Source organism: Vombatus ursinus, unplaced genomic scaffold (assembly GCF_900497805.2).
Source record: "Vombatus ursinus unplaced genomic scaffold, bare-nosed wombat genome assembly UNPS02014774.1, whole genome shotgun sequence".
Classification (NCBI taxonomy): Eukaryota; Metazoa; Chordata; class Mammalia; order Diprotodontia; family Vombatidae; genus Vombatus; species Vombatus ursinus.
In genome coordinates this window covers 17,799,477-17,822,747 of record NW_020954552.1, presented here as the reverse complement: position 1 = coordinate 17,822,747, position 23,271 = coordinate 17,799,477, and the positions used below count along the sequence as shown (strand labels likewise).

Below are 23,271 nucleotides of genomic sequence, written 5' to 3'. Positions count from 1 at the left end.
CGCCGCCGGGCCGGAAGTGCCCTGCACAGGTCGGGAGGGGCTCGCTCACTCCGCTCCTTGTTACCGGAGCGCGGGGCCCAAGAAAACTGAGGAGCTGCTGGGAACGGCGGCTGAGGCGGCCGCGGTGGGGGGGGGCCCTCCCCTCCCGGACACTGCCCAGGGACGGCCGCAGAGCGGGGTGTTCGTTTCGGCTCCTTTCTTACACATTTGTATACAGCGTTTAAAAATCGGGAAAAGTTCACGTTGCCTTAACGAAATACGTGGGAAGTCAGTGCCAGCGAAATCGTAAATATTGAAGAAATAAAAAGCATTTAATGTTTTTGTTTAAAAATATTTGATACATTTAAGTAGGTATTTGCATAATTTATCCAAAAATCATATAACATAGGCTTTCACGTTTTAAACATTTATAAAAATATAGACAGGTAAAAGAAAACAGAAAATCGTCACAAGGGTAAGTTTATTTACATCTTGTTTACAGGTGAACTATTTTAGTTTTACAATTTATATGTACAATATTCCCAAATTATGCATTATTCACATTTTTTATATTTAGCATAACCTTCACAGGAACTTGCTCATAAATGTTGACCTCTCCACTGTACACCACCTGTAGAACTAAATAAATACTAGTGGAAAATTTTTAAAATAACTTAAGTCTTACTATTTACTAATTGCTTAGTTTCAAAAACTTAATAACTTTTACATAAAAATATTTGTCTGTCTTTTGATTATCAATACTCCTTTAACTAAAAAAGGTTCAGATTTAACTTAACATTTAAAGCCTGATTGAATTTATATTTTTTCCTTTTAAAGATAGTTGGTCCCATAAATGGACTTGTATAGCAATACAAGTGTACATACTATATACACTATGCAAATATAGACCATACACCATACAAGTGAAATTTTAACAATACAATCATTTCAATAGTACTGAAAGTATATTAACTTTATTCAAGTAACTTCATTTATCACTGAATAAAATTAAAATGAATCTGTCAAAGAGCATGTGACCCTCAGGTAGATTATTTGGCTACATTTCAATCACTGTCATATTCCTCTATTGTGATCTCCTCTTCCTCCATGAATCCTTGAGCTGTAGCAGGCTGTGTCTGGCTGGCAGGTAGATCTGTTCCACTAGTCTGACTTGAAGGAAGAAATAAGGATGCTTCTGTATCAGTCTCTGAAGTTTTGATGTTGTCCATGTGCATAAGTGGCTTTGTAAGTGGTGCTCCATCAAAATTAGCCTCATCATCACTAGCAGAGTCTATCATTCCAGAATCCTTATCAGTTAGAGCTTCCATTTTCAATCTGTTAGAATTACATCACATCTATTAATAACTGACTAGTATAGTTCTTTGAACTATGCTACAATTATGATAATTGACAAGACTACTCCCTTCCTTCCTCCTTCTACCCTAAACGTTTTTGAATTTAGGCAGTAGTTTCCTTTGATCTACCTCAATGAAACATTTCCTTCCATCATAAAAAATCATGAATGGTAACATGATGAAATGTTGCCATAATGTTGGTAAAATCTTAATTGGATGTGGATTATACCCACCAACTGCTAATCAAACAATGACTGAATGCTTCAGGAAACAGATTTCCAGCTGTATTATCAGCTGAAGAGTGGGAGAAATTTGACTCTCTTCCCCAGGGTGCTTAAGATATAAAGAATTATTAATGATTTGAAAAGTATTTACTTTAAATATGGATACTACTAATAATCTTAAAACCCAAATGCTTAAATCAATTAGGCAAGGAAAAGAAATTTATATAATGCTGATAGTGGCTTCTTATGGTAGCTTATGACTAACTGTAGATATTAATATCAGTGACTTGGAATATGACAGATAAAATGTATTTCTTGGATTAGATGGGTTTGCTAATATATACTACAGGAAAACAGAAATAAGACAGGGAACACTGCCCAACAACTCTGGTTACCTTCCGAAAAACCTCCTTAGGGGAAGCCTTCCAACATCCTGGATAAAAGCAATCTGAGCTGGAAAGGGAGAAGAAAAAAGACAATTTCAAACTAGATCAAATATATATATACAGGGTACAAAATCCTAATATATACGCATAGGTACTTTTTGATTCAATTAAGAAACATTACTAACCCACAGATTTATGAATTATCAGTACACTGTCTTGTCTACCCAACAGATTCTTAAAACTATAGTTAACCCGACTAGTCTTTGCCCCTGGTACAGGCAGAGATTCCTGCTTCCCTCTTCTGGGCAGCATTTTCCTGGTCTTAATCTCCCTTTATTCCACATACTAGGCAGAATGCCTTCTGCTTGAGAGCATCATTGTTTAGTTTCAAATTGCTTCTTTGGGAATTAGATTTCTTTCTTTTCTTTACAAAATGTAAGTAATAACAAGACACCAAAGAACACAATGAGAATGCTTTCAGAAAAACTACTCCTAAAAAAAAAAAAAAAGAAAAAGAAAAAACCATTCTTTGTCCTTCCAGCCATGGATGTCTGGGTTCTCCTCCAGCCCAAGTGTATAGATTCATAATGGAGAGGATGCAGGAGTGTCAATAGAATAACAAAGAATTTACTGCAGATGCCTAACATTCTACTATGTGCTACAGTATGAAACAACTAAGTCATTTCTAGTTTAGGGGACCACCGGGAAACCAGTTTTGATTCTAAAGCTAATTTAGGGGTCCTATACACTATAGTGTATAGTTTCAAATCTGGTTCCTATATACCCCAAATTCCAGATCACCCCCAGAACTAAACTAGGCACCTTGGAGTCAACCTCAACAGATTATGATCTCTAACTGAATTGGAGCTAGATTGCTTTTAAGGCTAGGCTATCATTTAAGGGTAAGGTACTGCTATAAATATACATTTGTAAAGAACGGATTAAGAACTCACTAATAATTTGAGTGGAATTCTCTCCCTGTTCTTCACAGTTCATTTAACACTAAGCAATGGGCACATTTACTACAGTACTGAGAAATGAATTAATATAGTAAGATGTTATTTTAAAAAACCCTTCTTAGGAAATATTAAAATTCACATTATGACCTTGATTTCATCTTTAAAAGGTTTTACTAATAGGCTGCTCACCCCTTTTTTATACCATACTCATTTTACAATATTACCCTACCCCAAGAATTGAACACCCTACCCCTTGTAACAAATCAGAATAGTTAAGCAAAAAAATAACCAACACATTAGGTCTGTTATTATTACCTTGATTTCTCATTGGATTTGTTAGCAAAGCCAGGTATGGCAACAGCTGTGTTTGAAGGCACAAAGGGGGTAAGCAGAAACTGGAAAAAAGTGATTTTGCTGCCAGGCAATTTTCTCGATACTGTTTAGCAAAAGGAAAGTAAAAGGAAGAAAAATAAAAATAATTAAGTTCTGCCAAGGAAACTGTAGCATTTAAAATAAATGTCCAAGAACTTCTTGGATTATCAAATTAACTCTTCTATTAACTGCCTCAGCATTGCCTTAAAGAATTAATAGGAACTTTGGCTTTTTCAAGTATCAAGAGAAGGTCTGGAGTTAGGAAAATATATCATTATAAAATTAAGGAAACTTTATTTATAAATCTATGACCTAAATTACCTTGGATCCCAAATCTAATTTTCTTTATAGCCCGCCATACATGAGAACTTTCAGGGTTTTAAGATATATCTCCATGAAGTACCATTTACACATTATCTTATTTAACATATAAAGCTCTCTTTAAGCTTGGCATTCAAAGAATTTTCTTGAAATTGTAAGAAATATTCATTCTGAATCATGGTACATGGTTGCCTTGACAGGGCTATTCTAAGAATTCCTTATATGTCTCACAAAGAGAAATCAGATGGAAATTCTTGAGGGGCTCCTTCATTTATAATTTTCAACCAAAAAAAAAAAATTACTGATCTTACATTTTTATTTAGCCAACTAAGCCTCACCTTTTTCTGTGAGTGCTGCCTCTCAGAATCCCTAATTTCCTTCAGGGCATGGCTCAGCTGTCACTTCCTAACAAGTGCCTTTCTCCAATCCTTCCAGTTATTAGTACTCTATCCCTCTCGAGGTTACTTCGGTAATTGTGTATTTATTAATATGAGCACATGAAAAATCCCCACCCAGAAAAGCTACTTGAGGAATATGACACTTATTTTTGGTTCACTGGTGTCCTCTCTTCCTTTCTTTCCCATCAGAATGTCAACTTTTTTTGAGTAGACATTGTTTCATTCATTGTATTTGGATCTTTAGGCCTAGCACAGTGCCTGGCATAGAGCAAGTATTCAATAAATAAATGTTCACTGATTTCTTGGTACTTTTTTTTTTTTTTTGGCTAGGCAGTGGGGTTAAGTGACTTGCCCAGGGTCACATAGCTAGTGAGTGTTTTGCATCTAAGGCTGGAGTTGAACTCGAGTCCTCCTGACTTCAGGGCCAGTGCTCAATCCACTGTACCACCTCGCTGCTCACATTGATTCTTTGATAAATTGATCTTTGTCTCTGTTAGGGCACTGAGAGGTCAAGTGTCTGTTACTCCTCCAATGTATCTGAGGTAGGCCCTGAATCTGGGCCCTTTTAGGCCAAAGTGACTGTCAGAACCCTGGGGTCTGACTGTAAATGGAAGAGCAGGTATAGATCTATACTGGTAAATCACAGGTTGGATACAAAACAAAACCAAGATTTACCTAGGGCCTAGCAGTGCATTGCAGTGAATTAGCTAGAATAAGCCCACAATCTCAATTTTTTTTAACATTCTTTTTTCAAATACCTTAAAAGCTAATGGATTCAATATTCAAAATGGTCGCTTATGTTTTAGCTTGTTTCTGAGTAAGCTGGGGGTCTTAACAACTTTTTATCAGTAATTGCAATATTACCTTTCTGTTTATCAGAAACCACTGAGGTTTGTGCAAGGGTCGAAAACTTGCTCCTACTCCATAGCAATAAGCAAAACCTCTGGATTTGTTGGAATGCATCACACCTCTTGTAGCTACAGATGCACTGTACTCCCCGAGTGTAGTCCTTGACTAAGAAATGAAATGATATGCAATTAAATGAGATAATGGATATAAAGTTGCTTTCTAAAAGCATTTATGATATAAAAGATCAATTACTATTGTGCGCATATGGTATGGTATGGCTGTATGGAATTTTAAATAATAGTTCTCTAAGTTCTAGTATCAAAAAGAAAAACCTTCAAGAACCTCTTCAAAGCATCCAAAGTGGTTTTTCCCAGTTTTCATTTTATAGTGACATCCCTCAAAATAGTTACTGAAATTCCTTCATATAAAATTGAGATGCTAAAAAAAACTTGGTCAAGTATAAAGAAAACAATCACTTAATGCCTATGCAAGCTTTCCTAGTTTGAGTGTTATTGTTGTATTTGTCACAAATGAAATGAGAAAAAAATTCTAAAATTACATTAGACAGCGTTGACATTTTACTACAAATGATAAAAACGAAGGCCTGTTGTACTTTTTCCTACATATGAGGAAACAATCAAACAAAACATCAGCCTTACATTCCAGTCACCACAGAAGATGTCAGCAATACTCATGTATTCACTGGCTCTCACAAGATCCTCTATTTCAGTGAAGAAATCTACATAGTTTTGATGAAGGTATAAATTAAATAGCTCTCCAGGCATGTGTGACTTTTCTACAACCTCCTAGTCAACAGAAATATATAGTAAGTATACTAACACAAAGGTAGTAGTCAATAATTTTTCATTTTAAATCAATAATTACATAAAGTTTCATTACCTCAGGTTCAACAAGTAATGTGTCCCGCTCATACTCTGACAAATGAGAAGGTAATCGGGGAAATTCTAATTCCGTTAGAATTGTTCCTGTAAATAATTTAGATATTTACTAAAGATGGATTATAATGGAGCAGCATTTAAGTGCTTATTATGTGTCAAGTACTTTGCTAAGTGCTGGAAATACAAATAGGAAAGTGAGACAGTTCCTGATCTCAAGGAGATCAAACTGTAATAATAACATGGAAAGGAGAATTCGGTCCGTAGCTCATGGAAAGGCTAGGTTGTACCTAGATTCTGGCAGGGAAAGTTGCAGGGGAGATAGCAGGGTCCTATGGACCTTGGGAACCAATGGCAGGGCAGATGGCCCCTGACCCCGATGGCCACTGTGCCCCAAAGTCATAATGGAGTGAGGATCAAATCAAAGAGTCTAGAAGTGAGAAATGGAAGTAGTACCTTGTATTTCCACAATTAAAAAAATCGGAAAGTCTAAAGCAGAAGCTGAGAATTAGGGATCAGAGACAGGTTCTCATAAGAGAGCTTAAAAGAACAAATATGTACAATTAGATCCATCCTTCATCTGGGCATTGACATGGAGCCAGACTAGCATGAAAGTACACAGCACCGGCACACATCAGGGAGCCAATGATCAGGCCATCTTACTCTTACTAGGGTCAGCCAGCTTTGGCCCCTTCTTTAAGTCATCCTTGCAAGTACCATTAAAGAAAAGTGGAGCCTAGGACACAAGTGTGTACCTGCTGTTATTCCCATGCTGGAAAGCAAAGGGTTTGCTCATAAGCAGATCCAGAAGTGGAGAAGGAATAATCATTTTGGTGGCACTTGACAGTGCTTTACCATTGTCCAGGTCCTATGCACTAGACTCTACCTACCCCAAAACATCAATAATCTGGACAGAATCTACAATGGTAATTCAGGAGGCAGATTGGTATAACCGAAAGAGCACTTAATTTGTAATCACAAGACTATTCATTAGCTGTGTGATCTTGGGGCAAATCACCTCACCTCTCTGAGCCTCAATTATCAAATGGGAGAGAAAACAAGTAAACAAGCAAGTACAAACAGGCTACCTGCAAGACAAATAAACAATTATGAGAAGGCAGGCACTAGAATTGAGAGGTTGGGAATGGCTTCTTATGGAAGAGGGAATTTTAGTTGGGACTCAAAGGAAGCCAGTGAAGGCAACAGGTGGAGATGGTGGAGATGAAGTGTGTCAGTCGTGGAGGACAGCAAGAGAAAATGTCCAGGGCTAAGAGATGGGGTGTCTTGTTCACGGAACAGCCAGGAGGTCAGTACCACTGGATCAAAAAGTACAGGGTAAGGATTAGGGTGCAATCAAACTGAAAGGTAGGAGGGAGGTTATGAAGAGCTTTGAATGCTTATCAGAGCACTTTGTGATCCATATGGATCCAACGGAGTTTTATTGGAGGGGGTGGGAGTGAGGAGACATGCTGATTTAGGAAAATCACTTTGGCAGCTGAATGGAGGATGGACTGGAGTGGGGAGAGATTTGAGGCAGGCAGACCCAAAACAAAACAAAACAAAAACCAGGCTATACAGCAGTAGTCCTGGTATTAGGTGATAAGGGCCTGCATTAGAGTGGTGGCAGGAAAGAAGGGGATGTATTCAAAAGATGTTACAAAGGTGAAATCAATAGGCTTTGGCAACAGACTAGATAAAGGGGTGAGAGACAGTGAGGGGTCAAGGATGACACCCATGTTGGAAGCCTGAGGAACTGGAAGGATGGTCTGCCTCTACAGTAACAGGGAAGGCAGAAGGTGGGGAAGGCTTTAGGAGGAAAGATAATGAGTTCCATTTTGGACATGCTGAGTTTAAGATGTCTACAGGATATCTAGTTTGAGATATCTGAAAGGCAGCTGGAGAAGTAAGATTGGAGGTCAGTACAGAGAGATTGGGGCAGGATAGGTAGATTTGAGAATGATCAGCATAGAGAGTAATTAAATCCATGGGAGCTGATGTGATTACCAAGTGAAGTAATACAGAGGGAAAAGAGAAGAGGGCTTAGGATAGAACCCTAACCCATGGTTAGAGGGGAGATCTCTGTTCATCTGTTAGACAGTGAGGAGGTTAAGAGGAGTATGGAATGGGCAAGGATCATTTAGAAGAGGCACTGCTCCAGAACATCTACCAAATATAATCTAATAAGAGTTTAGAAAACAAGCATTTTTAAATAAATGTCATCTCCTTGTAACTATTATTTATACTACACTGTCAATTACTTTATCCAGATGTTTAAATTGATATTTTTCCTGAAATGAGACATAGGGGAAAGAAAGAAAATATGGGATGTGAGGAAAGGCAAGTCAATGCAGAGCTCTGAAGTAGTGAGTCTTTGGAAAGTCAAAAGGTGGCACAAGGGCAGTGAATACTGGGTGGCACTGGATGAAAGAGGAGTATAAAACAGTCAAATAAGAACATTAAAAATGGCAGTGAATACTGGGTGGCACTGGATGAAAGAAGAATATAAAACAGTCGAATAAGAACATTAAAAATAAATGATGCTGAGGCCTCTGGTAGCAAGCCATTTGTCACTGAAGATGCTTAGGTAGCTCAACAAAAACCATCTTACCTAAACAGATGACTATTCTACTATCAAAGAGCTATAGGAGTAAAGGTCTTAGGATCTACTAGGAACCTGTTAGTGTTTAATTCCTTTGCAGAAAGTAAATTATTATTTATAGCTAACATTAATAAATGTTTGTTGCATAAACAAATGACAGCTCAGCCAGTTCATGTCTGTCTTGTCTTCTTGATAGACTAACAAGTTCATCTAAATGCCACTGTAATGTATTATGTTTATATAAACTGAGCATCTTATTAAGAAAACATTCATGCATTTCAAATACCAAAGGATAAAGGCTCCTTACTTACTTACTTTTACAATATAATATCTTTCCCAAAGCTCTGAAGAGAAAGAGAGAGGCATCTTTGCCACCAATTGCTTGGACTTCTTGATTTTCCAAAGAACTATCAGGTCTCTTTTTCTGCTTTGCTCTTGGTAACAAAGCATCTGATTTTAATGAAGACACCCCTTTTTTCCTTGACCAAAAATTGGTCTCCCCTGAATTACCTGCAATGAAGTAACCAAAAAAAAAAATTTGAAACGTACAGAAATGATACTCAATTACATCTGATAACATTTCAATAAAAAATAAGAAAATGAATACAAACTAAGTCTTCAATGTGGGTATTCCCTCCACACAACATATCTAAAGAACTCCTATCTACATCATCCCCGAAATCACCGGCTAGGGAGTATTCTTCTAGATCTCTTGATTTTGAATGGACACCAATGGTGCACATAGGTTGCACAATGGATATTCTTAGCTCTTGCTTCAAGAATAATCCATTTCCTTTTCTGATCTTATACTTCTCTTGATCTTACTTCTTCTGTACATTTCTTTGTAGGTAATACATTGCAGCCTACTCAAGGCCACCATGTACTTTTCTACTGCCCTTTGGGTGGCCCCCAATTTTTTGGAGATTGATATTTCATGACTCTCAGCCAAAGTATCACCAGAAAAATGCTGATGTTGAAGATTCCCCATTCCCTACCCGCTAGAAAAAGTCGGGGGTCATGGAAAGTACAGTATAAATGACTAAAGACAATCCATAAGATAATGGTTTCTGGACAAAAGGCGTCCTTTCCCTACTCAGTTTTTTCTATATGGAGAGTTAGGCTGGATTCTCTTGAGGGATTAAGTCTCTCACACTAAGGTGGCTCTACAGTGTAGATCAATATAGTCAGTACAATATCATCTGCAAAGAGGAGCATCTGAAGGATCTCACCTCCTACAGGGGACCTCACTTCTCATTTGGGTCATCGTGCATGGATCACTCATACATTTGTTTTTTATACCTTGCTAGATACTGAGAATCAGAAGGTTTTGTAAAAAAAAGTTATCTATTCTTTTGACTTATACTTAGGAGATACTTTATTGTAGAACAGCCTTTAAGGTGGCAATTTTCTCTACAAAATCAAATGCTTATTGGTCATCGAATAATAAGGTCGGTAGGGTCCTGTATTTTCTAACATCCTTCAGTCAATTGTATAACTTGTAAGATATATTTGACTATAAAATATCAATGTCCATTTCCTTCTAATACCTTCAATAAGGATGCCTTCAATCCATGTGTAGATAACTCTTATAAAGATATTCTTCTTATATAAATATCTTACAAAGATTTTTTTTTTATCCCCAAACCTTTCTTTTCTTATTTTCTTCCTTATATTTTCCCTGTGTATATGTGCTAGATTCACACTCCTATTTCTCTAAAAGTGTAGAAAGTCTTCATACAAAAGAATCAGATTTATGTTGGGATGTCTTTCACTGGATGGTATTGAAAAACAACAACAAAAAACCCCCAAAAGTTCAATGTGTAGAGTTCTAAGATCTTTTTCAACATATTTTTGAAGACTTTAAAAGTTTTCCAAATGGTATAGGGTCGGAAAGAACTATGTTTTAAGGTAAGAAAGTCAAGATAAAATTTTACTTTGCAGTCAAATACCAAATTATTGCTTGATGATCATGTGCAGCAGAGATGAATTCAATCCAACTTTGTTTTACTAGTATGTATAAAATATACTGGTATAAAAATACATTAGTATGTATAAATTTTTTTCAATAATTCAAAGTCATTAGCATTTCTTCAATTCATAAAAAAGAATTCAATAAAATAAATTATAATAAAATATATCATTATAAAAATATAGACTTAATAAAATAATGATTTCACTTAATTCATAAAACTGATGTATAGAATAATTAATACATTGCTCCACCAAAGTATGGTCTGACAGCACCTACAGGAAGTGGTCCTTGAAATGGCAAGAAAGCTTGGCAGTAAACTCAGCAAAGCAAATGAGGTTTAGTACCAGGTAAAAAATCTACTCACATGACTACCTTGTGCACATGTACACAAACACTCCCTTAATCTTGCATTGTAGTTGCACACTGGATATTTCCATTTTTTAAAAGAAAAAACATTTGGTCATATTTCAGTTGTTTAGGGACTATTAATACCATTTTAAATTGCTACAAATATTTTATGACCTTATTTCACTCCATGATTGACTAATACCATCTTCACTTATATAAAACAAAACAGATTTATCTCCTGTATTTACCTTTAAAAGAAGAAAACTGGAGACTATTTATTGCACTTCTTATATCACCAGAACATCCTTTACAAAGCAACTCTAAAGATGGCTTGTCAGGGACAACAATTTTTCCTCCACCCTTAAGTGAGAAAGAGAAAAACCATCATTATTTTCTGAACTAGAAAAAGCTTCCGTCTTACAGGATTAACTGCCAAACTATCATTCAAGTGAAAATGCAACAGTGTTTTATAGTTAAATTACTTTAATAGTGCACTATACATAGCAGTCACCTATTAAGTTCACACTGAATTTAATATAAATTAAGAGTATGAATTATATTTATCTTACTGCAATTATGCTATTTTAAAACTATCCTATTACTATTACATGGAATAATAGATATTAATAATTCCTTACACTAAAGTTTTCAACAAATTTATCTATTCTCAGTACTAAGAAGTCACAAAGTACAAACTTTTATAGTCTAAAGTTTCCTCAGAAGCAAGTTCAGAGCAAAATGTTACCTGAGATCAGAGATTCTTAACTTTTTTGAGTGTGTCAAAGGCCCCTTTAACAGTCTGGTGAAGCCTATGGACCCCTTCTCAGAATAATTTTTTTTAAATGCAAAAAATACATAGGATTACCAAGGAAATTAAGTATACTGAAATAGTTATCAAACCATTAAAAAAAAAAGAAAAAGTCATAGACCCCAAGTTAAGAACTCCAGTCATAAATAAGAGAGAAGAAAAAATTTCTCTCACATTCAAATATTATTCAAAGTTCCTGACCAAGTACTTCAGTAAATCCCATTCAGATAAATGGCCACTTCACTCCTGGTTCCAACTCCCCACTAGCAGCCTTTCCATCTTGGAGATGCCTCTACCCTCTCCTGACTGGTGAGTCCTTGACTCCAACCATCAGAGTTCAAAGAAAGGAGAGATGAATTCTGGTGGGGCAAACCAGGTATTGCTATAGGGAGGATGGATAGTATAGCTTTTCCATCACAATGCTTCCCAACACAACTTCATAATAAGGTTCTGCCATAACTTTACCAATTGCCTGCTGGTCATTCATGTCAGTGTCCAAAAGGCATCTTGAGTTTAGCATGTTAAAAAATGGAACTTATTTTCCATAAATCTACCCTTCCTTCTTCTGAACTTCTCTATTTCTGTTGGGGCAGTACTAGTTTGCAACCTTGGAGTTATCCTCAACTTTTCATTGTTGTCATTCCCCATGTCCAATTAAGTTTCCAAATACTGTTGATTCTATCTTCACAAAACCTCTCATATGGTTCCCTGCTCTCCGTACCAGTTACCACTCTAGTTCAGGTCATCACTTCTCACTGGGGCAATAGCTACCCAACTGATCTCTTGTATTCCAGTATTCCTTCTCCCAATCCAACCTACTCAGTTGCCAAACCAACACTCTTGATACACATATGTGACCATGACATTTTCCAACTTCAAAATCTTCAATAATTCCTTAAAGCCTAAATGACAGAATGCTCATCCTGCAATTGAAACCCATTTATTCTGCAGCTCTCATCTACTCCTACCCAGTTTTATTTCATAGAGTTAATGCCCTATTAGCTCTTCTGTACAAAACATTTCATCTCTTGCCTCTGTAATTGGTCCAAGTGGTTTTTCCCAAGCCTGGAATATACTCATCATCTATGCCCCTTGGAATCCTGAGTTTCCTTTGAGGACAGTACAGTTACTACCCTTCCTAAAAAGAGGCCTCTCCTGATTCTCCTGGTTGTTTACATTCTCTCTTAAAATGAACTTCCATAATGCTTAAAATGCTATCCATATCCAAAGAAAGAACTATGGAGTGTGAATGCAGATCGAAGCATACTATTTGCTATTTTTTTCTTCTGTTGTGTTTTGTTTCCTCTTTCTGGTGGTTCCTCCTATTGATTCTAATTCTTACTTACAACATCACAAATGTGAAAAATATGTTTAATAGGAAAAAAAAATGTCTGTTGGTTACATTGACAGGCCTGTATACAAGAGATTGTATGCTATGTTGTGACAGTTTATCAACTAATCTCCTATGTACAGGATTTCTGACACTTTTATTGGTAGATAGCTAGGTTAGTTAATCTGTTTATTGGAAGATAAAATGAGTAGTTAAGTGACTTTCTATGTTCACAGAGTGTGTTAGTAGTAAAGCCAAACTACTGAATTCTAAATTACTGAAAAGCAAGTGCTGAATTCATAGTACAATTAATGTAATGGACATAATTTACAATACAGCAGGCACTGAAAAGAGAAATTTAAATGGGATATGAAGAGTTTACTAGAAAATCCTTTAATATGATATTACTACATAAATGTGATCAATGTTTGAAACTCACCATATTAGCTTCTAATGCTGCTATTCTATTAAGAACTTTCATCATAATTGTTGGTGCCACAGGGTTGAAACTGTCAGAAGTTTATAAAGAAAAATAGTAGTTAATGACATTCTAAAGATATAATCTTTCTATGAATGCTAGAGGGGGATGCAAAGAAATCATCTTACCTAATGTTTGATATAGAACACTCATCTTGAATTTCTTTGGGGAACAGTAATCTCTGACTACTGTCTCCACTGAGACTATCAGAGATTATAAATACAAGAGAACATCGCCCTAGCTGCACAAATTTCCTAAAATGACAGGCAGCAAAAGTTAGACATAATAATTATTGTGTCAATTATTAATTTGGAGCTCTAGTAAATGTCACTGAAACTTACCTTAATATTTCATGTAAAGTACTTGGATCTCTATAAAACTGATTAGGCATATCCTATGGAAAACAAAGCATAAAAATTAATCCAATTCTAATTGCATACATACTTTTTATAACTAGACAGATTACCGAGTAAAGCCTCTCTCCAACTTCAACTTTTTTGTTCAATTTATTTTTCAAAAGAACTAGGAGAATACAGGATAACTTATTAAAGTATCCATCAGTCAATAGGAATTCATTTATAAACTGCTATTTACGGAAAGTTACTAAACTAGGTGGTTGATAAACTATTTTCACTGATAATCTAACAGTAAACTGTTAAAAATGCACTTTATGTCTTCCTATGCTAAAATTCATCTAATCTTACAATCAACACATTTGTGTTTCTTAATCCTGCATCAATGATAAATTACTTAGGACTCCTAGTATGATAAAAGCCTAAGCTGTTACATTTGAGTATTTCTACTTAATAACATGACAATGTCATCACTATCAGATAAGACAAATACTCAACTTTTGAGGGGTAGGTATAGCTTTTCAAGATTTTTTTTTACCTCAACCAAAATAATCTTCTTATCAGTGTGCAGACAATCACCAAGCATCTGTAGTTTGTTATATTTATTTGCTCTCAACAGAAACTCTTGAAAAATAGTCATCTGAGACTGACTAGGAACCATATGGAAACTTGATTCTGAAAAGGAAGCATTTTTCTTGTCAACAAGTCAGGAAACACACTAATGATCTATGTCTTTTGTTTAGGACAGTTATTCAAGTGGTAAACGGCTGTCAAAAGACATTTACTATGAATCCTAGCTTCTGCTGTACTACTTAGCTATGTCCTTGCAAAAAAACACTTAAATTCTGTGGATTTCAGTCTTTACCCTTGTAACATGAGGAGGGGGTTAGACTAAATGATTTTTAAGGTTCCTTTTAGCTCTAAGATTTTAAGAAACAACCTTTGAGTATTGCTTCTCCTAAGCTCCTCAGGTACATTTAAGGACTTCAGCTGGACTTAATTCCACCCTCCACAATTACTCATTTGTCTTTCTAGTCACCTATTCATGTAGGTAAGGAGGGAAGACTGTTTTCACTAATTGAACAAAATAAAAGCCTCAAAAAAATCCTATCCATAATAAATAGAAGAGTTAATACAGGTAGATTTCTTAATATTTTAAAAATATTCAAGATAATCTTGTTAGTATCATGGAATACTCCATCCTCTTATCATGTTACTCACATTAAATGCCATGATCAACTAGTGCTGAGAGAAAGGAAAGCACAACTGTAGCTTGCCCTGGCCACTACTATGACCCTGAATGTGTTTGGAAGATAAAAGAGTTAGAGTTGGAAGAAACCTCAAAGACCATCTCATTCATCTCCCTCTTTTTCACATGAGGAAAACTAAGGTCCAGAGAGAGTAGCCAAGGTCCCACAGGTCAGTAGTAAAGCCAAGATTTAACCACACCCCAAGCCCCTATCCTCTGACTCTAAATTCAACCCTCTTTGGGTTCTGAAGAGGATTGTGAACCTAGCTTTGGTGACAATCCCTAACTTCACACCCAAGAAAATTTTTATCCAGTAGCAGCACCCAGAGACTATGAGATACAGGATGAACTTCCCATCTGCTTTCAACACATAAGTGTTCCTCCCTCTCCCTTCAAAAAACAAAATTAATCTCACCATGATTAAACCCATCCTTCATATCATGTTTTCTGGAGTCTAGAAACACAGGGTTAATCCATTCTTGCACCTCAATACCAAGCTCCTTAACTAGTATTTGTAGAGTTGCTGTTTTTCCACATCCAGGAGGACCTGTAATTATTAGAATAGATCCACCCTACAACAGACAAATATTACATATTAAAAATGAAAAAAAAAAATACTGATGAAATATGCCAGGTAACAATTGCTTTAATTTTACTTAGTTCTTCTCTATATTAACATAATAGTAGAATTTTTCTATTATGCTAGTTGACAAAATAAAGGAGATGCCTATGCCTGGAATGAATTGTGTCTCTCCCTCAACAGATAGATACTCCTGGTGGAACAACTGCTATCAACTAGGTCATGACTTAGGAAAGACTATACCTACCTATTCTCTCATCTTTGGAATTTGTGTTCTTACTAGCAGACAGAATATCTATCACTTGTATATTCTGATACAGTGAAATTATAGGACCCTAAACTTGGACCACCCACTTTACTTCTGTTGAGGGGAACAGGTTTGCAAACTTGGTGTAAACCTCCATTCCTCACTCCCTCACCCCACATAGACTCCTTTCTCTTAAATCACAGTCACCACCATATTTCAGACCCTTATTAGCTCCCTCTTAGACTACAGAATATACTGTCCTAATTGGTCTTCCTGCTTCAAGTCTCAACCTTACTCCAGTCCTCCAATCAATCCATCACAGAACTAACAAAGTGATGTTCCTAAAAACAACCATGTCATTCTCCTACATGATAAACTCCTGTAGCTCTCTATTGCTACTAGGATCAAATATAGAATCCTGGCTTTCAAAACCCTTCACAATATGGCCCCAACCTGCTGCCTTATCAGACATTATGCTCCTTTACATACTATACAGCCCAAGTAAACTAACCTTCTTGTTCCTATATCAAGGGGTGTCAAACTTGGCCAAAAATGGCCCACAAAAATCCCACGTGAAATCCAAACCAGATTAAAATGTAATTGGAAAATGTTTAACAAAATAAATAAACATGCAATAGAACGCAGATGATATTAATTTGTGGTTTTCTAAGTCACTATGCAGCCCACAGGGATGTTTCTATTTTAGTCTGACACCAGTCTCAGATAACATCAAATTACTTTGTAATTAGTTTGTATATACTTATAAACACCTGTTGTCTCTCAAGGTAGACGGTAAACTCCTCGAGGGCAGGGACTATTTCATTCTCATCTCAGTCTCTCCAGATCTAGGGTGGGGCTTGGGACAAAGTAGGTACTTAGTGAATGCTTATTGATTCCCCAGCTCCAACAAATCCATTTCTTCTGAAATAACTATGTATTTAACTTCTGACTACAAACTGCAGAGCAGTTTAACATTTATAAAGCATTTAAAATGAGATTATAACTAATTTTTTAGTTACCAATTTGGGTTGCTTCTCAAAAACATGAGCTTTTAACCAGGTTTCAAGTTCTTCAACCTTCTTCTTATGAACAGCAAGTTCATTCTAGCATGAAAAATAAAAGCTTAAGAATTGTTAAAATATATTTTGATTTAAGAGTTATAAATAACTCACATTTATATGGTGCTTGAAGTTTTTACACTTTCCTCAAGACTACTCTGGTAGGTAGTGTATGTACTGAACACTTCAAAGTTAGATGAAAAAAAAAAACTGAATAGTACTAATGCTAAACAGATAATGAAATACACTAGTTATAAACTGCTCAATAAACAAATGGTCAAAGGATATAAGGTTGTTATTTGAGAATAGGATTCAGAATTCTGGACCATTACTTGCAATAGAGGGTTGGAGTACACCTAAGAGAGGCTAGTAAGAATTTTTAGGAATCTTACAAATAGCATCTAAAGGATTTTAGGCTGATAGGAGATGGAGAATGTCTATGTCTATTCCCCAAAATAGGAACTACAGGGGCAGCTAGGTAGTGCAGTGGATAGAGCACTGGCCCTGAAGTCAGGAGGACCTGAGTTCAAATTTGGCCTCAGACACTTAACACTTACTAGCTGTGTGACCCTGGGCAAGTCACTTAACCCCACTGCCTATCCAAAAAAAAAAACAAAAAAAAAAAAAACCACAAAATAAAACACAAGATAGGTACTATAGAGTGTAGCCACATGGAAGAAAACAGAGTTGGAACACAAATTCATAGGAGACAAAAATCAAGAAGAATCAGTAGTAAAACTCATGGTGTCAGGTTTCTATACACAAATGCCCAAGATTTAGGCAAACAAATGAGAGAAAAGAGAGGTCCTATAGGATTCAAGGAAGTAAATTTGATCTACTAGGTATCACTGATACTTAGTGAAATAAACCAGAAGACTAGACTATGAGTCTAAAAAAGAATACTTTATTCAAAAGAAAAAGGGGTTGGGAATAGGGTTTAGGGAATAGGTTGGGAATTAAGGAGGTATACTCAAGGGAATAGGCATACTTGTAGAATGGTTGAACAAATTATGGTATATGAATATAATCGAATACTATTCTGCCATAAGAAATGACCAAAGGGACAATTTCAGAGAAACCTAGGAAGTCCTGCATAAACTGATGAAGACTGAAATGAGCAGAATCAGGAGAACAATTTATACCATGATAACACTGTGAAAACAAACAATTTTGAAATACTTAACTCTGATCTAACCAATAACAATTCTACCAGAGCAGTAATGAAGAATGCTATATATGCCCTGAAAGTGAGGTAGTGGACTTAAGATATAGAATGAGATATATTTATTTTGATTATGTCTATCTGTTAAAAGTTTTTTGGTTGTTTTTTTTTTTCTCCAGTGGTGGGGAGGAGCCAGAGAAAAATAAATGGTTGTTAAATGAATAAAACTTAAAGCCATTAAATTTTTTAAAAATAAGTTATATTCATGTAGGGAAATCGAAAAACCAGAGAAGGGAAGCATGATAGAGAATATTTGAAGGTCAAAGGAGAGAGAAACAAGTATATTCATCATTGCAGCATACTACAGAGAACCTGGACAGAGAGGGGAAAGAAAATAAAGGAAGAATTTGGGGAAGAGATCACATCTGCCACAGAGGCATGATACAGTATATTGATGGAGGGACTTTAATTATCTATACATTTGCTGGAGTTTCTCTGCCAAAAGTAGAGCAACTAAGAACTTCTTGATTTTCCTTAGTGATAACGCTGTCCTTCAAAAAGGACATACTTTTCTGGAACTGATGGTTTGAGTTGAATCATGGGAATCTTGGGGAAGAAAGAGCCTTCAAACTTAAGAGTTTGTGATAAAGAAGAAGAAACACAGATATAGTCTGAAATGCACCCTAGATTTTGAAAAGCAGATTTTAAAGAGCTCAGAAGAAATACAGATAAGATCCCATAGAGTTTTAACTTCAGGGGAAGTCAACCTAAGAAGATGAAATCTCAAGAATGTAAATTTAAAAATATAAAAGGTAAGCAATTTTAATGGGGAGGAAAAATGGAATTTGTCCAGAGACCATTGTAGACACACAAGGGGTATTCAACACCCAACTTAGATTTTAAAAAGAAATGTAGAGAAGATTCAGAAAGATCAGTTAACTGATAGTTAATATAAAGGCAATGATCCTGTGAAAAAAGCATGAGGATTTGCAGATGCCACCAGATGGTACTCACAGCTTCACTGGTCTACTGATGTTATTAAATCATAACACTTTACAACATTTCATAATGGAAAATTTATCACCAGAAATGAACTGAGGTGTTTTTTTTTCTTTAAACTCATTATAAAAGTTATTAAAATTAAAACTGAATTGGGTGAGAGAAGAGGGGGAAAAATTATTTCTTTTTATGGCTTGGATAAATTCCACATTGGAGCTAAATCAAGATTCATGAAAAGCACTAAGGAACATGTATTAAGGAATAACTATTTGGGGAAAAAAAAGAGATCTCAGTATAAGAACAAAATTATATAAGCAAAACCCTTAAATTTTATAGGTCATTTAGAAGGATTTTTTGTTAAAAAAACAAATTACATTGTGGAATGCTTCCATAATCTCTTCAATTGTTGTAATTTTCAGTTCCCTGTTAAATTTTACTGCCTAAAAATAATGAAATGATTTTGTACCTGAGTTTCTGGTTTGTATTTATCTACCCATGGTTCACTTTCAGAAAGATTTTCACTTAAATTTGCTTCAACACTATTCTGTTTTGAGGAAGATGATTTTCCTTTTTTTCTAGTTAGAAACTTGCTACTTTCTAATGTGGAAGACAAATCTTTTCTTCTCTGATGAAAATTATTTACTCCCAGAGATGCAGTTGTAAGAGCAGAAGAGATGTCTGTGTTCCCAACAAAATCATCAAATGAAGGCTCTACCCAGTTGGTTATCTGGGGAGAAAAAAAAAAATCAATGGAAATAGTATGATTATATAATATTTTCCCTTTCCCTTCCCCCACCCCTAATATAGTATATAAGTTTCTAGAACTTTAACAATCACACATTTACAATACTGACTTGCAACATATTTACCCACAATAACTGAAATAAGGTGACTTTTTTTGCAGTTATTTATGTTTGTGGTATCTTTATTTTACACATAAAAATTCAAACTATCTAGCAATAATGGTGATGCAAATCAAAATTCTGTAGAGACATCATACTACAGTAGTATCATTTCAACAAGCTATACTACCTTTAAACTTTTTGTGAATGAGAATAAACATTTACCAGTTTATACATTTTGTAATTATAGCCTGATATGCCTCTTCACTGTACAGAACATCTAATATTTGAGTAAATTAAAAAGAGGCAAGAGTTTAAGGAAAATTGAAATTTACCCCTAATAAATGAAATGTCAAAACAATTAATCCAATAAGCAGTTAGTTCCTATTACGTGCCAGGCATTGTGCTAGAAAAACAAAGACAAAAATTAAATGTGTACATTTGCCTCCTTTAGTTCTCTTTTCTGTAATTATTTGTATAACAAACACTTAATCAACAGTAAGAGAGTTCAACTTGTAAACTCAACATGATTATTTCAAGAACTAAAATTTTTAGGATGGATTTTTTTTACATCCTAATCACAATGGTTCCTTGTTATCAGTACTTTTAAGTGTAGAAAAATCTATCAAAACTCAGCATCCTTGCCACCTCTGAATAATTTGTCCAAATTGTTTGCCTCTTGTATGCAGAACTTTGTATTAAACACTGGCTAAAAGGAATTAGTAAATCAAGTTTCCTTTAAAAAGTATTTTATTTATTATTGATTCTCTAGTTAACATAAAATACAGAATTTTAATTTCCATCTTATAGGAAATATTTCAATTATTTACTTAAAATTAGAGTCAGTGGAGAAGTTAAAAGCTAACATTAAACCTAGAAAGATAACTAGGAATTTCAACAGCTCTACCTTGGTCCTCTGATGGCTTGCCTTGTTATTCAAACTTAAAGCCAAAGTAGTTACCTCTTCCACACAGTGACTTTCTGCATCTTGGTTTCAATATTTTGAGGGTCACCATAAGAAATTAAATGGGAATTTTTAGGGAGTCTTGCAGAAGCCCAAGACACAGGCCTATGACTAAACACTTAACCCAAATTTTACAATAAGGTACTGTAAACTCCCCACAAAAGAAAAAGAAAAAAAAAATTCAGACTTCTTTTCTGGTACAAAAGGAGGGCCAAAAAATTTTACATGCATTTTCTAAATCATAGGGGCACTGTGCACCTAACTCCTGAGATGTGGAAGGGATTACTGTACACCCTTGCAGAATAAGGCACAGGACTAAGCATTGGCTCTGCTATGTAACTAACGACCTACATGTTCTCATTTCAAGTCACTTCTATACTTTGTGAGATGAGGTGAACTACAGCCATTGCTATATTAGACTTCATTTGTAACCCGTGGTGGTTATTTTCAATAATGCTTCATACCTTTGTGGAAGCTACCTTTCGTCTAAGAGAAGTTTTTGACATTATAAACCTTGATAGTTCCCATGCGTAGTACAGAACCTGCAGTACATTAAAGTATAAATCACCTGAAAAGCAAAGAAAATATATTTATGGAAGGCTTTGTCTTTTCTCCCAAAATAAGAAAACCATAAACATGAATATTAAGTTACAATTAAGTTACGACTCAAAAAAATACATTTATTGTATTGATGTATTTCTGTCTTCTAGCTGTGTGACCATGGGCAAGTTACTGCCTCAGTCACATTTAAAATGGGGATTAATGATATCTATACTATCTCCCCCCCCCCCCCCCCCCCCCGGCAAGGCAATAGGGATTAAGTGATTTGCCCAGAGTCACACAGCTAGTAAGTGTTATATGTCTGAGGCCGGATTTGAGGATTTGAATTCAGGTCCTCCTGACTCCAGGGCCGGTGCTCTATCCACTTCACCACCTAGCTGTCCCTAATTAATTTTACTGTCAACTGCAGCTGATTCATTTGTGGCAACTGATTCATTTGTGGCTTTTTGTAGGTTGTAAATGGAATGTCTTTATAAGAAGTCAGAGTTGGACTACAAGCTGAGCACTGTAGGATCAACACTTTGAATTGTGATGCTGGAGAAGACTTTTGAGATTCTCTTGGTCAGCAAGGAGATCAAATCAGTGAATACTCAAAGAAACTAATTAAGACTATTCATTGAATGGATAAATACCGAAGCTGAATCTTAAATACTCTGAACACCTAATGAGAAGGCAGGACTCGGAGGAGATGGATAGACAGTGTCGGGGAAGCAATGAGCCTGAGCTTGCACACACTTTAAGAAGGGCCTGGCATGCGATGGCCCACGAGACCCCGGGGAGTTGGACACGACTGAACAACAAAGTAGGATACAACTATTGGATACAAGAAAAAAGAATCATTCAATGAGTACTGATTGCGTGCCTATATATACAGGTTCAACAATATCTACCACAAGAGGAGGGTAGTTCTCATTTGTGGAGTCCTGAAGTGAAATTTCAAAGTAGTATTTCACATCAGAGTAAAAGTGCTTGGTTTTCTGGAACACAAACGCAAAATGAGAAGGTAAAAGAAGGTAAAACCGAGCCCACTACTTCTGAACAAAAGTGTTTAAGTTGTCCACAGGGCCTTTTTTTTTTTAAAGGCATTTGGCTTTCCCTTACTTAAAAACAGGCTTCCTGTGAAAAACCTGATTTTTTTTCTCGAAAGACCACACAGAGCTTGAACATTTTCAGTTCAGGACCAGCAGGTCCAAGAGCCAGTCTCGTCTGAAGTTCACGGAAACTTAAGAAAAACAAGACCACGCCAGCCGTCCACTGAGCGCAAACCACCCGGGCAGGCTGGTCAAGCCAGGGAAACGCTGAATGTCTAGACTCCAAAACGCCGGCTCACACAACCTTTACAGCTGCCAGGAACCTCGAGGGCACCGACCCAACACCCGAGGCGGGAATCCCTTCCACAAGGCACCCCGCCGAGTGGCCAGCCAACCAAGGGACCCAGGCGATGGCGAGCTCACTACCTCTCTCTCCCCGGGTCACTTCTCATTGTGAGCAAACACAGAAAAAGGAACTTCCTGTGTGCTCCGACGCCGGGGGCGTGCAGAGTAACGGGCGGCTCGCTGATTTCGAAGATCCCAGAAGCCTTTTAAAAACCTGAGCTGACGAGCCTTTCCCGTCAGTAGGCGCTCGGCCCGGCCCTGGTCCCGCAGCCCCCGGATGTAGTTAGCTCGTCCGCCGCCCGCTCCCTCCCCGCCTCCGTACTTCCCCCCCCCCCCCCCCCCCCCCCCCCGCGCTGGTGACTGCTCGCGGCCGGACCTCGAAACGGCTCCGGGTCACGATGGGGCCGAGGGCAAAGGGCCGGCTCTGCAACCAGCACTACGGGCAGGGGTTCCTCCCTCGCGGCGGACTCACCTGCAGGCAGCGGGCAGTGACCCTGAGGCATTCCCCCCCCCTCCCCGGGGGAGGCGGCGGCGACCCAAGTCTAGAGGCTGCAGCCAAGCTGCACTCCGGGGGCCAAGCTGGGAGCCCACGCTGAGGCCCCGCCT

The 23,271-nt window shown here is 36.8% G+C and overlaps 1 protein-coding gene across 2 annotated transcripts; it reads right to left on the bottom strand.

The window, feature by feature from the left end:
* Nucleotides 1-441: 441 nt before the first annotated feature.
* On the bottom strand, nucleotides 442-23,263 carry RAD17 (RAD17 checkpoint clamp loader component). 2 transcript variants are annotated; one of them, XM_027864239.1, is made up of 17 exons: nucleotides 23,138-23,263; nucleotides 21,193-21,296; nucleotides 19,389-19,649; nucleotides 16,723-16,806; nucleotides 15,292-15,448; nucleotides 14,166-14,302; nucleotides 13,616-13,668; nucleotides 13,403-13,528; nucleotides 13,236-13,305; nucleotides 10,907-11,018; nucleotides 8,654-8,848; nucleotides 5,744-5,829; nucleotides 5,503-5,649; nucleotides 4,859-5,008; nucleotides 3,219-3,339; nucleotides 1,954-2,011; nucleotides 442-1,314 (listed from the first exon to the last, which is right to left on the bottom strand). In XM_027864239.1, exons 1-17 carry the CDS (start codon nucleotides 23,166-23,168, stop codon nucleotides 1,044-1,046), a joined length of 2,163 nt encoding a protein of 720 aa, XP_027720040.1. In that variant the 5' UTR covers nucleotides 23,169-23,263; the 3' UTR covers nucleotides 442-1,043. The 2 variants fall into 2 exon arrangements, with proteins under 2 accessions (XP_027720040.1, XP_027720041.1); XM_027864240.1 differs by lacking the exon at nucleotides 23,138-23,263 and adding an exon at nucleotides 22,747-22,935.
* Between the last annotated feature and the right edge of the window lie 8 nt (nucleotides 23,264-23,271).